The 14,569-nt window shown below is 37.6% G+C and overlaps 1 protein-coding gene across 7 annotated transcripts in view; it reads right to left on the minus strand.

The window, feature by feature from the left end:
• Positions 1-14,569, minus strand: part of Adgrg6 (adhesion G protein-coupled receptor G6) — a 138,029-nt gene that overhangs the window by 41,181 nt on the left and 82,279 nt on the right. For 3 of the 7 annotated variants that reach the window (XM_076926908.1, XM_076926909.1, XM_076926913.1), the window contains exons 5-9: positions 12,527-12,595; positions 10,589-10,675; positions 4,818-4,903; positions 2,842-2,894; positions 2,088-2,225 (exon numbers count right to left, since the gene is read on the minus strand). In XM_076926908.1, coding sequence (XP_076783023.1) covers positions 2,088-2,225; positions 2,842-2,894; positions 4,818-4,903; positions 10,589-10,675; positions 12,527-12,595 — 433 coding nt within the window. The remainder of the gene's footprint in view (positions 1-2,087; positions 2,226-2,841; positions 2,895-4,817; positions 4,904-10,588; positions 10,676-12,526; positions 12,596-14,569) is intronic. The other 4 variants (XM_076926914.1, XM_076926912.1, XM_076926910.1 and 1 more) reach the window with 3 other exon arrangements.

Raw genomic sequence — 14,569 nt, forward strand, 5'->3', positions numbered from 1 at the left:
CATGAATAACATGAACCATTCAAGAAGTAGCCTGCATTTTCACAATTCTTATCTGTGTTATTTTTCTTTCCCATCTGAAAACAGAAACTACTCTATAGTTCTACAGTGGTCAAGGTCTATCTCTGTTGGTAACAGCCATTCATTATTGGTATAAGCTAGACACCGTGGTTTCAGGTTCCCTCACTGTCCAAGCAGTGAAATGCAACAGCATTATCTGATGCATGAGCTGCAAGATTAGATTGAAAGGAAGAGTTTTGGGGAAAGCAATGAGTAGCTTGTGCAAAAAGAAAACTAGGAGAGAGACCACAAAGCCTTGTCAGTGAGCACAAGAGTAGCAGAGAATAGGTTTTTGAAAAGAGGGGAAGCAATAAACAATGCTGAGAATTTTAAACAAAGGAAAACCAAGTATGTGGATTTTCCCACAAGTAAGGTTGGTTCGTTTGTCCTATAATTTTCTGCGAAATTATTCACTGGTTTGAAAGACCAGGAAATGGAGATTTTATTTATTTAAATGTCTTTTGCGCAAGAGCTACTGAGATCCAGGCACACACTAAGTGTAGCTGATGTTTAGTGTCATCAGTAATATGTGAACCTCTGTGAGCCAGTTGGTGAGATGCTCAGTTCCTAAGGAAGGGTTCTACTTGTCACACTCCAAGCTAGGTTTGTCCTAAGTGCTAGACAAACACCCACAAGGACCCTAGCTGCTGCTAGAGGCATTGACGGGGGCTCAACATGATGTAGTAATAACTGTGTGAGAGGACCACTTTCCTAGGAGCAAGAGAAGTAAAGTCTTGTCATTTACCATCCTGAAATATGTTACTTTGTTTTCAGATCATAAAGGAAAATGAGTGTCACAATAAAAACCTAATCAGACCGTGTGGTTCAGTTGATTTACCACATATAGAAATGACAAGGTTCAAAACATTTGTTTTTTCAAATATTAAATAGAAAAGGAAAATAATAAAAGTTTTCTGGTCATCTCTCAAATAAAATTTTATGTGTATTTCTCATAGTAGCAATACATCATTGTCTTCAAGGCTGTGCTTTTTTTTTTTTTCAGTTTTTAAAGAAATCCTTAATTATATTTTGGAATGCGCATGGGGTGTATTGTGTGTGTGTGTGTGTTTGTGTGTGTGTGTTGGATGTTGTGTGTTCCATAAAGCATATGTGGAGGTCAGAGAATAACCAGTGGGAGTCAGTTTTCTCCTTCTACCATGTAGGTTCTGGGGATCAAACTTGGGTCGTCAGGCTTGGCACCAAGCATGTTTATCTGGTGAACCATTTTACCACCCAATGGCTACATTTTTTTATAACATCAGATCAGTAAATTAAAACCTAGCACACTTTCTAAGAACATTAGCCTTTCAAGTGATTTTTACAATTCTATTGAGATACGATACACAACCCTAAGACAAGTAGTTTTTTTCTTTCGTTCAAGGATTTCATTGTTCATTTTGCCTCAATCTGAAAGGCTGATCCTTTTGTGCCAAATCATTGTACATGCTGAGTATAGCCATTAATCACCTATGTGGTTAAGTCATGATCTTGAGACAAATTTTAAAATAAAGACTTTAAAAGTAGTGATGATCATAGATATTAAAAATATCTGGCTCCTATTATTTATATTTTTATGAACCATCACGTGTCATTATAATCTTACAATAGAGCTATTTGGGGGTAGTTCTGAGGCTAGAACCTACGACCTAATACATGCTAGGCAGGTGCTATTAATATACCCAGAATTTTGCCCCCTAACAACAACTACTTCCTATGAAGGTCTTTTTGGAATTTTGAATAGTGATGGATTTTGAGCTACAAACGTTAGCCTCACTCACCCATCCCTCTTAACTGCTTTGCTTCTCAAAGCCTTTTCACAAACTTACATTTCTACCGCGGTTGTTTTCTCTTTTCAGTGTCACGTATGAGAAAAACGTAACATGCAGCCATGCTGAGGAAATAAGTTGAATGGACTAGGGAATTACAACATTTTCTCTGACCATTGTTTCTTTTTTTTTTTTTTCTCCAGACAGCCAAAATCCTGAGCAAGAATTAAAAACAGCACAGTTTCCAGGTCCCGTGCTTTTTACCTTTTGTCGTCATCCATGATGTCTCTCTTGACTTTCATCCTGTCATCTCCTATGTCTTGGTGAAAACTGTGAAGACAGATACGTGTATCTGTTATCAAGCTCATCCACTGTGTCTGGTCAGCAGCAAAACTGGAGGAGCTGAGAGAGTGAAGAGGATGGAGAGTCTAATACTGCTTTCCTAAGTGTGTGTTCTGACATGCCCAGGTTGGCACAGCTGGATAACTGTGTATCTGTGATCTCCCAGAGATACACAGTGCATTTTAGTAGATCACAGACCCTGAGACACTCCAGGACAGAATCTGCTTCTTCTACCTCCTGAACTTATTGAACAACTTGACGCCTCTCCTGTGTCAGTACATCTCTGACTGAGGTTTAAGTATGAGGTTATGAAAGCGTCATCATGGGAGCCTGTGTAGGTAATGTTTGGTGAAAGAAATTAAGTTGAAAAAGAGTGAAAGCTCACTTTTGTTTTTTTTTTTTTTAAATGAGTGTGTAAGCAGGTTGTCAACATCTTATTTTGTAGAGAAAGTAGTTTCTAAACTGGGGTGATTCACCCAAGGCATACTCAGTGTGTTCTACTAAGGAAAGCCAAGCAGAATGTCTGTCTCTGATTATAGTTTCTAGATTATGAAAAATTAGAACACATAATATACTGATTCAGTTATACATATTGGAACCATATGCACAGGTATTCAGAGAGAGGAGGAGTGGTAAATTAGACATTTATATTTCTCAGATAATTAACTGCATGTACCTTATATTAACCACATAAACAGTGTAGTTCCAATTCTGGAAGGTTGAATTGAGCTGGAAGACACAATGGAAAAGGATGAGTTTCAGTAATGCTTAAAAACATTCTTTTGTGAGTCAAGACTGTTGTCCCTCCAAAAGATGAGCTGTCCTTAGTACAAAGACCATGGAAACATGCTGAAGAACCACAGGACCGAAAGATAAGGGAAGGGCTGGAGAGCAGCTAGCCAACAGTGGAATGAATACCACTTCTTTAGATCTTCACATTCATCAGTGAAGCAGATACTCCATTCCCACGCCATTGCCACCCTCTTATTTATAAAGAAATGGAGGTTTGAAGAGGAGAAACAGCTTTCCAGCACCATCTGCTATTCAACAGAGATCTCATCCAGGACTCAAGCCAGTGTAGCGGGAAACACTGTCATTTCTTCTCTGTCTAATATTCTAGTTGCAACTTCTCGACTAACACCTTCTTCAGTTTGCGCTTAATAGGTATTGAGATGAAATCAAACATGTTTTGTAGTGATTGTCATCTCATCAAAACATCAGTAACAATAAAAAGTATAAACAGGAAAATATGTCTTTGATGAAGCCCAGAGGCATGGGGACTATGCCATCTTTGTGTGTCAACACGAAATCCTGCTATTGTAAGTCATCTTCCAAGGCTTCCTTAGGTCATAGTTCATATACATCTTTAGATTTTATTGTAAATATTATTAAAATAAAATGAAAATTCTAGATAATATTGGCAAAATAATGATAATTATTTTGTGTATTATTAAGTTGTTTGTGTTTTATCTAAATTTAGTACTTGGGGCCAAAAGTAGTTCAGATTTCTGTTTTTTTTTCCCCCTGAATTTGGAATATTTGCATAGACTTCACTGGTTTATCATCTATAATTCAAAATACTAAAGAGGTCTGTTAGATTTTGAGTTTTCAGGTTTGATGACCCCTGCCCTGTAATGGATATTAGGGATATCAGTCATTCTTGCTGTTTTCAAGCAACTTCTTTGGAAGCCTGAATCACAAATGGAGGTAGTTAATAAAGCTTACCCTCTGATGATAGCGATGCCGGGGTGCAAACCACATAGCAGTGAATGTAATGTAAAGTTGCACCCAGTCTAGTGGCAAGGTTCCTAGTTAGAGCTCATTCTCATGATTAGTAATATTACCCATGGCTCGAGAATGAAAATAAATAATTTTATTTTTAGAGATCAGTCTGACTGTAAAAACAAATAAAAGAACACTGTGGAAAGAAAGTGGGATGGAAGAAGGTAACCTTTTCCACAGCCTACTACACATCTGCACACTGAGCACACAATCATTGCTTCCATCCATGAAGACTACTTAGGCTCACTTCTGTATCCTGTACCCAAAGACATCTCTTGTTTCTGTCTAGTCATATACTGTTGTAAAGTTTTCTATTTTATGTTTACTTATGTATGTGTGTCTGGTGAGGGGGGTGGTGGGCATGCACATATCAGTGCAGTGCCCAGAGAGACCAGGAGAGGGTGTTAGATCTCCAGGAGCTGGAGTGGCAAGCATGTGTGAGACACCCGAAATGGGTGCTGGGAACTGAAACTAGACAGTCTGAAAGAACAATATCCACTTTTGACTACTGAGTCCTTCCTCCAGCCCTCTATCATCACCACCACCACCACCACCACCACCATCATCATCACCACCACCACCAGCACCACCACCACCACCACCACCACCACCACACCACCACCACCACCACCACCACCACCACCACCACCACCACCACCACCACCACCACCACCACCACCACCACACCACCACCACCACCACCACCACCACACCACCACCACCACCACCACCACCACCACCACCACCACCACCACCATCAATTAGAATAATTTGTACAGTAATAAGAGCTATGGTTTTGTTCACAATCTTTACAATCTATAAAGAAGATACAGTTTTAGATCAAAAAGTCAATAGCATAACCTCACTTACCCATTCTGCTACTTTGGTCTGCACTTTTACTTCAGGGTGATTAAAGTCATTGTGAATCACAACAGATATTCGATACATTATTCCGTCTGCATGTTGGAAATAGTATTAACAATTAATTATATTTTACTTGTGGAACAAACAATACAAATTCATCATCACATCATTGCATATAATTAAAGGACACAGAGGCACCAGAAGTTTGGAGGACAATTTTGATGTTAAAATTACTGTTGCAACTGCTTAGAAGTAGCTAGTGATTAGTTTACTCTTGTAGATAATTCATTGCTTCTAAATTTTCACTTGGTTATGACTCTTGTAGTAATTGCAAACTATTATTTTTTCCTTCTATAGATTCCTGATACCTGGGACTGATAAAGTGTTATTTTTTTCCATGTGAAATGAGACTTTTTGATAATATGAAATTATGCCTTTTTGTATATGATTTAAAATTGTAATTTGAGAATGGGAAACATTAAGTGGGATTTGTGACAAGATTTATACTGGAAATGAACCAGTGATCCTCTCTGCCGCCTTTCCTCATTTCCCTCTCCCCACTTCTAGTTAAAGCACTGGGTTGGACTTCATTTGATTTCTAAGGACAGCATCTTTAGCTTCTTTACCATGTAGAAAGAGAAGGCTGATATTTACAGGCAGAACCTTAACTGGTTTAATGGGCTTTATAGAGAAAACCATATTCTGAAAAGAAGACTGTATTTTTGTCTTAGTGGATTTTTAAAGTGTTGAGTCTTTTTGTCCTCACAAAAATGAGCTCAACAGAAAGGGCTTGGTAGACTATAGGAGCTAGCTAATATACCACAGGGCACTTGACTCAAAGTAGCCAATTTGGGGGGGGGGGGCATCCTTTTAAAATAGAAGTTAAGGAGAAGTGGAGAATGGGTGTCTATCATTGTTAGGCACCTTTCTCCATCTTTTTAGATAAATCTTAAGCAAAAAACATAAAATATCTAAAAACATATAATTAAACAATGCTGAGAAGTTTATTCAATAAAAATTTGGGGATGTAGTACAAAAATATATTGAATTGTGTTTCTGGAAAGTCCCAGCTACAAGAAAAATATAAAAGTCCCAGTCCTATAAGTCTCATGTGAAATAATAGATATTTCTATCTTTTCATACAGTTATGCAAATATGTAAAAATAAGTTCAGAGACTGGTGACTTTAGTTTATACAGATGAGGTTATGTCAATGTCTAACACTCCTACTGCTTTAGTACTCTTGAATTTTTATTTTCTTTCAGAGCATGTTCAAAAATGGCAACTATTTAGAACACATGTAAAAAGAGATGGTGTTAACTCAAATTCTATAAAAACCTACACAGTAGGTCTCATCAAATCGGGGACCAGCTGAGTGGCTTGGAGGATATTCAAGCTGCAGAAGTCCAAGTGTGCCAGTATCCAAGGGATAGTCTACATAAACAGTGGCAGGTCCCTGAAGAGTATCTAAAAGCTGCCACCAGATGGAGTACTAAATATAAGTAACTATTTTTCTCTTACATTTAAAAGATTACAAAGCAGTAAAAATGTTAATATTTTAACCACTGACATCTCTGAAAATTTATCGAAGCATCCAAATACTTAGCCCAGTTTCTTTCCATTTCAAAACGTTTCCTGCTCCACTGTTTTTCAGTTTAATGATTTCATAAAATGAAACATTCAGCACTCAGATAACCTTGGTGCTTTTTAGCACTGCTTATGAGAGATACAAATAGATTAATATCACAAATAAACTACCGTCTGTATTACAGATTCTTTCGTGTTGTGAATAATTATCAAGTAGTCTCTGCTTGGAAGCCTCAGTATTAGACATTTAGCTAAAAACTCAGTGGGACTTACTTGTCACTTATTTAAAACTTTTTGCCTTATGTATTCAATGAGTAATTATGTGCTACAACCGAAAGGAACCAAATGAACCAGAGAACGTGGAATGTCTACTGGAGGTCTGGTGACAGGGAGGTTTCTTTGAAAAAATAATCTGTTTAAACATTGTCACTGGGGGAAAGGCTGTTAAGAAACACAAATAGGCCCCTGATGTTATCAGAGCAGCAAGTCATTGCCTACAGATAGAATATTCTGGCAGAATATTCTAGTATCAAAGCCGACTGCAAATCTTCATGCAGCCATATGACTTAAACAATGTATGCATTGTTCTAACACTAGCATATAGACCAGAAGAGTCTCTGACAGAACTTTTAAAAGGAAGAAGCTGACTTATTTAAATAAATATGTATCTACCTACGTTCCAGTCAGTAACTCTTCTAGTTCTATAAGACTTCAAAGAGCGATTGCAGATACAGTATAAAAGTAGTGCTCACTAACTGTAGGTCTCTCTCCACTTAACCATCCAAGTTTCTTAAGGAATATAAAAATTATCATTGAAGTTACAAAATATCAGATTGAAATGATGAACTTAAGTATATTTATTTGAAAATACAAGGTAAAAATCCAACTCACATGTTATTTTAGATTTCAGATAATTTTTCCAAACTGATGAGGAGGCAATTAGAAGTTGCATTTATACTACAAATGGCAATCTGCAGAGCTGTATACGCCCAACTTCTTTAAGACATTGGGCATGTAAATCTACAATGACTGGTGGAGCCACACAAATGTCTTGTGATTGAATTTGTTATTTGACTAGCTTCACACATGTGAGAAATTAGAAGGAACAGTGCCATCATTGGCACTTGCGAACTGGATTTTCAGAACAATAATGAGGACATGTGAAATTAATTCCTTAGTTGGGATGCTTGTGCCTATATCACAGACATTCACTGTTCAGTTGGACTGGTGTTGATTCAAGCAAAAAAACAACATCTTTTGGAAGTAGCATGCCAGCAGCATTTTGAGAGAAGGTCGAGGAAATTGGGCAAAGATTCATTATTTGTGGAAATACCTAGACTATCTATAAAAATTAGACTAAACTCTCTTGGTTTATAATACTAGGTATTGGATGCAAATTTTATTTAAAATGTTGCGAAGAAAAATAGGAACATGACAATTAGAAGCAATTTGGGTGTCATGTTGAAATAGTCTACTTGATTATCAAATGGTCTAGATTGTTCTCTTCCTCTCTCTCTCTCTCTCCCTCTCCCTCTCCCTCTCCCCCCTCCCCCTCCCCTATCCCCCTTTCCCTCCCCCTCTCCCCCTCCCCCTCCCCTACCCCTCCTCCTCCCCCTCTCCCTCTCCCTCCCCCTTCCCCTACTTCTCTCCCCCCTCTTTCTCTCTTCCTCCCTCCCTCCCTACACTGGTAGATTATAATTGATGAACTCAGTAAAAATCTGACTCAGAGTTAAAAGGGCTGGATAAGGTAGAGATTATATTTGACAGTTGTCCCAATCTTTCCAGCCAAGGAAAAATATAATTTTCTAATATATCAGATGATAGCCTGAGAATGTTTACTGTAACAGTTTCTCAAAGAATAAAAAAAAATGTTGATAATATGTGAATGACATTAGAGGGTCTGGGACTTGACATAGATGTGATTTATTTACAGAGAAAAAATAATCTTTCCTCAATTATTTTAAATTAGAACAGAAGGAAAATTTATGTGACTAGCTTTTGTCTGGAGTACTTGGTTACTTCTCTCTCTTGTTTTTTAGAAAAGATAATGAAGGGGCTAGACTGTAAGCCCCCAGAAGTGCAGTAGAATATGAAAAATAGTTGTGGAACACTGTGTCCCTGCATTTCCTTTAAGTTTTCACTTCTGAAGTGAGAGCATCATTATAGGATACAGTGAAATTCCATATAAATACACATACAAGAGTGGGTGGCCAATGTAAAAGAAGCACATAGTTCAAATATATGATTAAAATTGCTAAGATGGTAAAAATATATTTGAAGCCCCAAACTTTGAGAGTATTTTCGCTACACTGATTATTTTAACTGTAAAAATTATATATTAACCACAATAGTTGTCTGAATTCGATCCCTCTTTGCTAATGGGGTCACTGTAAGCCATGTTAAGTGACTTTAATATTTGCCTGCTTTGTTAGAACTCCATTGAAGGTTATGACGCAGAGAGGGATGGCCTGAACAAGGCTCTCTTCAAGAGTGTCAGAAACTGTATGATCAAATGAATACAGCTCCAATCCATCAAGTCAAGGGCTCTGAGGCAGTCATGTCAACGTTCTTGGGCAGCAAAGGATGTATCAGTTCTGGGGGGTGAGGCGGGTACAGAATGCCACAGAGGCTCTTTGTGTGTTCATACAAAGAGGGAAATACTTAGTTAGAATTATAATATTCCCATCGGCTGGCCAGAATCCATGTGAAATATGCACTGAAAACTGTACCTGCTGTTACTGCTTGCTTGGGGAGGTGGTGCTAGAATCACAAATCTCCACTGTGTAGCTCATGCAATAACTATAAGTACTTCCTTGATTAGATGTCTTTATAAACCTAATGAAATTTATATCTATGTTATATGTAAAATATTTCATACTTCCAATGTAAATGCCCTTACAGAGGAAGTTGATGTAACCCCTGAAGCCCTAAGGGAAAAATAGAAGTGAATTATGTGGCTTTATTTTTCTTTTCCATGGGTTTTGGAACCCTGGTGATATACAGATCACAGATGTTTTATAACCTTACACGCTAAAGGACTGAGTTTTATAAAACTCATTTGCCTCTAGCATCTCATATTTGAGAATACTACGGTGTTGAAGGCAGTGGGGCAGTCTCCTGATTGGAATTTATCTTTATCACAGGAAACTGAAACCACTAACGTCAAATTGCACGTGACTATGTAGGTGATCTGTATGTGCAGCAGAATTATGAAGACATCTGGCTTTTCCTCTAATGGTTTCTCAGAAAATGTAACTGGCACATTTGAATAGTATGGTCAGTACTAATAGGAAATGCAAATGGAGAAAATCAGGGCAGCAAATGTTGGAAATTACTTGAAATTTTCTTTCAAAAACTGAGGCTCCAAGTGGAGCTCAGAGGCAGGCACTTGCCTTAACCCTCTTCCTGTGCCCCCGGCCCCCAAATAAACCCTGCTTGGTGACTTACTGAAAACACAGTAACCAGTGTCCATCAAGAAGTGATTAAAAGTTGCAACCTGTTGCCATGGCCACTGATATAAATGTTGTGTTTTTAAGCACAAAGTTGACTTCCATGAAAAATTAATTGCCAAGAATCAGGTCTCTAACACATCATAGCATCCTTTTAAAACCTGTTTCCTCAGGCAGTATCCTTGGTACTGTCCAACCTGCTGCCTGTTGGGGTACACAGAGAAATCCCATTTCTCAGCAAATAGAAAGTTTCTCAATCGTAGCAATTTAACAAAAACACTATGTAAAAAAGAACATTTCTCTTTTTTTTCCTCAGATATGTTAAAATGAAAATTAATTCCTTTTAATTGAGTGATGTGTTTTCTTTCCTTTTTGAGGGGGTAGGGAGTAGTTTTGAGACAGAGTTACTCTATGTACCCCTGGCTGTCCTAGAACTCACTCTGTAGAGCAGGCTGTGATCAAACTCACAGAGATCTGCCTGCCTCTGCTTCCGAGTCCTGGGATTAAAGACATGCACCACCACTATTACCCAATTTTTAACCTCAATGTGAAGCCATCCTCAGAGCTATTGGTTCATTTGAGACCAGAGATGATGATCGTTTCCCTGGTCTTCAAATGCATAAATGAACCAAGTGTTGCCAATCACACAGGTTTGCTGGAACATTCTACATTCCCGCTCTCGGAATACAATTGTACATTCTCCAGACACACTACATATAGTATCTTACCAAATGAATCTTACCATTCTTTTGTTTATGGATTCTGTTAGTAACGGGGATATTAGTGGTGACAGTGGGTGGTAGACTAGTAGTAGAAGAGTTTACAGTAGCTGGTAATAAAGATGAGAGAGATGCAATTTTACAAAAAGCATAAAACAGTTAATATGGATAAATAAGCAATCTACAGCTAATTTATGAAAATGCATAGAGGAGTTGAAACTATTTCATGCTACTAATACAATAGGCTAAAAGCTTACAATGCAAAAAAAAAAAGGCAGCAAGGCTTTCTATGGTACATGAAGAATCAGATTGCATGGCTTTGCTGCAACATTTTACACAGGTCTAGAGCTGGCACAGAGAAAACTGAGAAAACACAGTGCATTCTATACCCACTTCTGTTATCAACAGGCTGGTAACACATGGGAAATGAACTCCTGCCAAGAGCTCATACCCAGAGACTGTTTAAAGAAAGTTAAAAGCAGGCAATCTGCATAGATTAACCTTAGAAGTTCAATGAGTTAGCCTGCACTGATAAACAAAGTCTAGAGGAATAAAATACCAAAATAAATAATAAATTAAATAAAAATAATAAAATAATTATTTTAATTAACTAATTAAAAGAAAAATAATCAATCAAGTATAAAATAATGAAATGATATAGAAAATTACCTTCTAAAGGCACCAGAGAAAATGTCAAACTCCTTGACATAAAATGTAGGTGGTTACAATAATGCTACAATAATTTTCTTTCATTTGTTCTTGTTTTTGTTTTTGAGACAAGGTTTCTCTGTGTAACAGCCCTGGTTGTCCTGAAACTCACTTTGTAGGCCAGGCTGGCCTTGAACTCACAGAAATCTGCCTGCCTCTGTCTCCGGGATGATGGGAATAAAGGCATGAGACACCATATCTGGCAAAATAATTTCCATTCAAAATAAAAAGTTATGAAATCAGTTTAATGGCTTTGATAAATGTGAAAAAATGTGTTCCTCTTAATGAAAATGCATTGTGAAAATGCTTTTATTCATTAAGAGGAAAATAAAAAACAAGACAAGAAAAAGCTGAGTTTCTAGTCATTTGGTCCATGGAATTAGTGCTTAGATACTTAAATTAAAATAATACAAAATAAATTGATTTTTGAAGACTTCAGAGCAAAGGTCGCTTCTAATCTGTCACCTTTGTGCCATGATCCTCTCAACCAAGCCACCTTTTATGGAAAGGAATTCCAATGGTTCTCATGTGGAACATAGAAGATACTATGTTTTATACAGGCATGTAACATGTAACATGACAATTGGATGAAAATGGGTCACGAAAATTAGCAAAATGATACATTTAAGGCAACACATTTATATTATTATTTTATGCCATATATTACATATATGCGTAACTATGTTATTAGCATGCAACTACCATCAATTTTACTCACAAAAACAATTTTATTCACAATATAGTCATTAAGGATCACAATAACTAACACAGTTAATACTATCATTAACTTGTTGTAACCATATTTATCCTAAGATTTAAGATCTATAATATAGCATAAAGTGCCTCATGGCCTCATCTTTAAATCTTTTCTAAATATTCAATATGCATTCTCCTCAATTTATGAATATGAGTGCTGCTTCAAAATACTGTATGACTGCATACCCAAGATACTTACAGTAATCTTGGGAAGAAACATGGGAAAAGATGAAATCAGCTGTTGTTGAGCACAGTGTAGGCATTCACATTTAGAAAACCCAAGCTTTAAGGAAATGTGGTCAATATGGCCAGTATGTCCTGACAGCACATTATTTGTGCACACTGGTGCTGTGTACCCACACAGCCAAAACACATCCAGAAATTGTGTTTTGCTGTCTCTGGCTTTTCAGATAAACATTAAAATAATAACATCTACAACTTCCCAAATAGCAAGGGTTGAGAACAGGAAAACGTTTCAGAAGATGTCGGCTCCCTACCTTGACAGAGAGTCCCCAGATCTGAACAGTTCGTCAGCTCTGCTGCAGGAAGCGGGATCAGGTAGGAACCTTGGTCAACACAGAGGCATACACAAACTTAACTTGTGATTTGCTAATATAATCCAAAAAGTAAATATTATTAATCATGCAATTGAGAAAAGCAGAAAACAACCTTCAGAGAGTCAACTGCCTCAACTACTCCCACAGGAAAATGTCTTTTAAGGTGACTGTGTGGTACTTTTCTCAAATGGAGAATTGAATAATACAAATTGCCCTCCAGCTCTTGAGCTCAATGCTTCAGCCATATGCACACGGAGTAAAGAAATGTGATTATTCCTTAGTTTATGTAAAACATTTGGGGATTTTTTGAATAATGAACTATGTGACCCAGGTAGCAATTCATGTAAATAAAATAATATGAACATTCAGGGTACATTTCAAAAACAGAACTTGGATAATGTGAATTACTCATAAAATGCCAATTATTTGTTTGTAAATACAATTATGTAAACGCTACAATTCCATAGGTATCTTTTCGGGATTTCAAGTCAGTCTTGTTTCGTTTGACTTCAAGCCTTCTCTGATGCCTCCTCAATAGGAAACAGACACTGAGCTGGTTTTTCTAATAGAAATATTAGATGCTTTTTGTTACATTAAATCTACCTGTCATGATTATGGGCTAAAGTGACTGCAAATAATATGGCACTTAAATAAAGACATAAAAATTAAGCCAAATATTTACATTATGCATACATACATATATACTACACCATATCCTGTATATATGTGTACACACACACACACACACACACACACAGCATTACTGTAGTGGTGAATTCATTCTAATGTTTAAACATGTGCCCAACTTTCCCGTGGGAACACGATGTGAAGACAGAGCAGGTGCATGAGCTCACAGAATATGTCTAATTAGGTAAGTGAGAGACACACAAGCAGAAAACCATCTCAACCGTTTAATGGCATCTAGGAAGGTATGGTTTCCTCTTTCTCAGATGTCTCAGGCTCATGGAAAGGACTGTGGCACATCAAAAAAAGGCCAGTCCTACAGGCAAGTCTATCATGTGACATTTACTGACAAGAAACTACTTTATAGATTCCTGTAACAAACACAGACAGTGTGATCTACAGCTTCTGAGGTGTGGCGGGCAGAAAAATTCCTGATGCCCTGTCTACTGTCAGAGAGGCACCAGTGGGAGCTGGCCTTACTGTAACATATGCCCACGTGCCTAGGGAAGAGCTTCAATGCTGGTGGTGGCCCAGTGGAAGCCATGACAGAATCTTGATGAGACGAATGAGCAGGAAATCAGCATACAGGTACTGAGGTTGTTAGAGCACTAAGGCAAGCAGACAGGATTTCTGAAACCCGTGCCTATGAGGCACTGAAGGGGTCTGGAAATGCACACACTTGGCACCACTGTAGTAGAGTAATTACAGGAATGTGTGGGCATAATCAGATGCCTATCAGTGCAGCCTGTGGAAGACGGTCCAGTATACAACAACAGGACTGAGTCTTTCTCCTAATGCTGATCTCATACGAGGAAGGGACGCATGCTGAAGCTTCACTACACAAGTTATTAATTTATGCATTATGAATGACAGCTAAATGTCAGAACTCTTTTTTAAAAGAAGCATTTGGAATAAGTAAAGGGGAATGTAGTGAAACCATAAACTCTCGTTTGAAAAACAACCATTTTTGATGCAAGAAGATAAAAGAATATTAATCATTCAGGCTTGACATCATGAGTGTCAAGAATAGGGACTGAAAGAGATGGACACAAGAAATGTGAAGAGATTGTGTAAGATTCGGTGACGAATTGGAAAGAGGAAGAGAAAGGGAAGAGTAATTTTCAGGTTTCCAATTGAGAAACTGTGTGTGATGACCTATAAATGGAGAAAGGAAACAGCGAGGGGGAATTATCTTCTGTTGTGTCTGGCAAGGGAAGTCATTTGCCTGTTGGGCATCTGTAATGCACACATGAGAAGTTGTTTCTGTAAGGGACCAGTCAACAAAAGATACTGAAGGGT

The sequence above is a fragment of the Arvicanthis niloticus genome, chromosome 28 (assembly GCF_011762505.2).
Source record: "Arvicanthis niloticus isolate mArvNil1 chromosome 28, mArvNil1.pat.X, whole genome shotgun sequence".
Taxonomy (NCBI): domain Eukaryota; kingdom Metazoa; phylum Chordata; class Mammalia; order Rodentia; family Muridae; genus Arvicanthis; species Arvicanthis niloticus.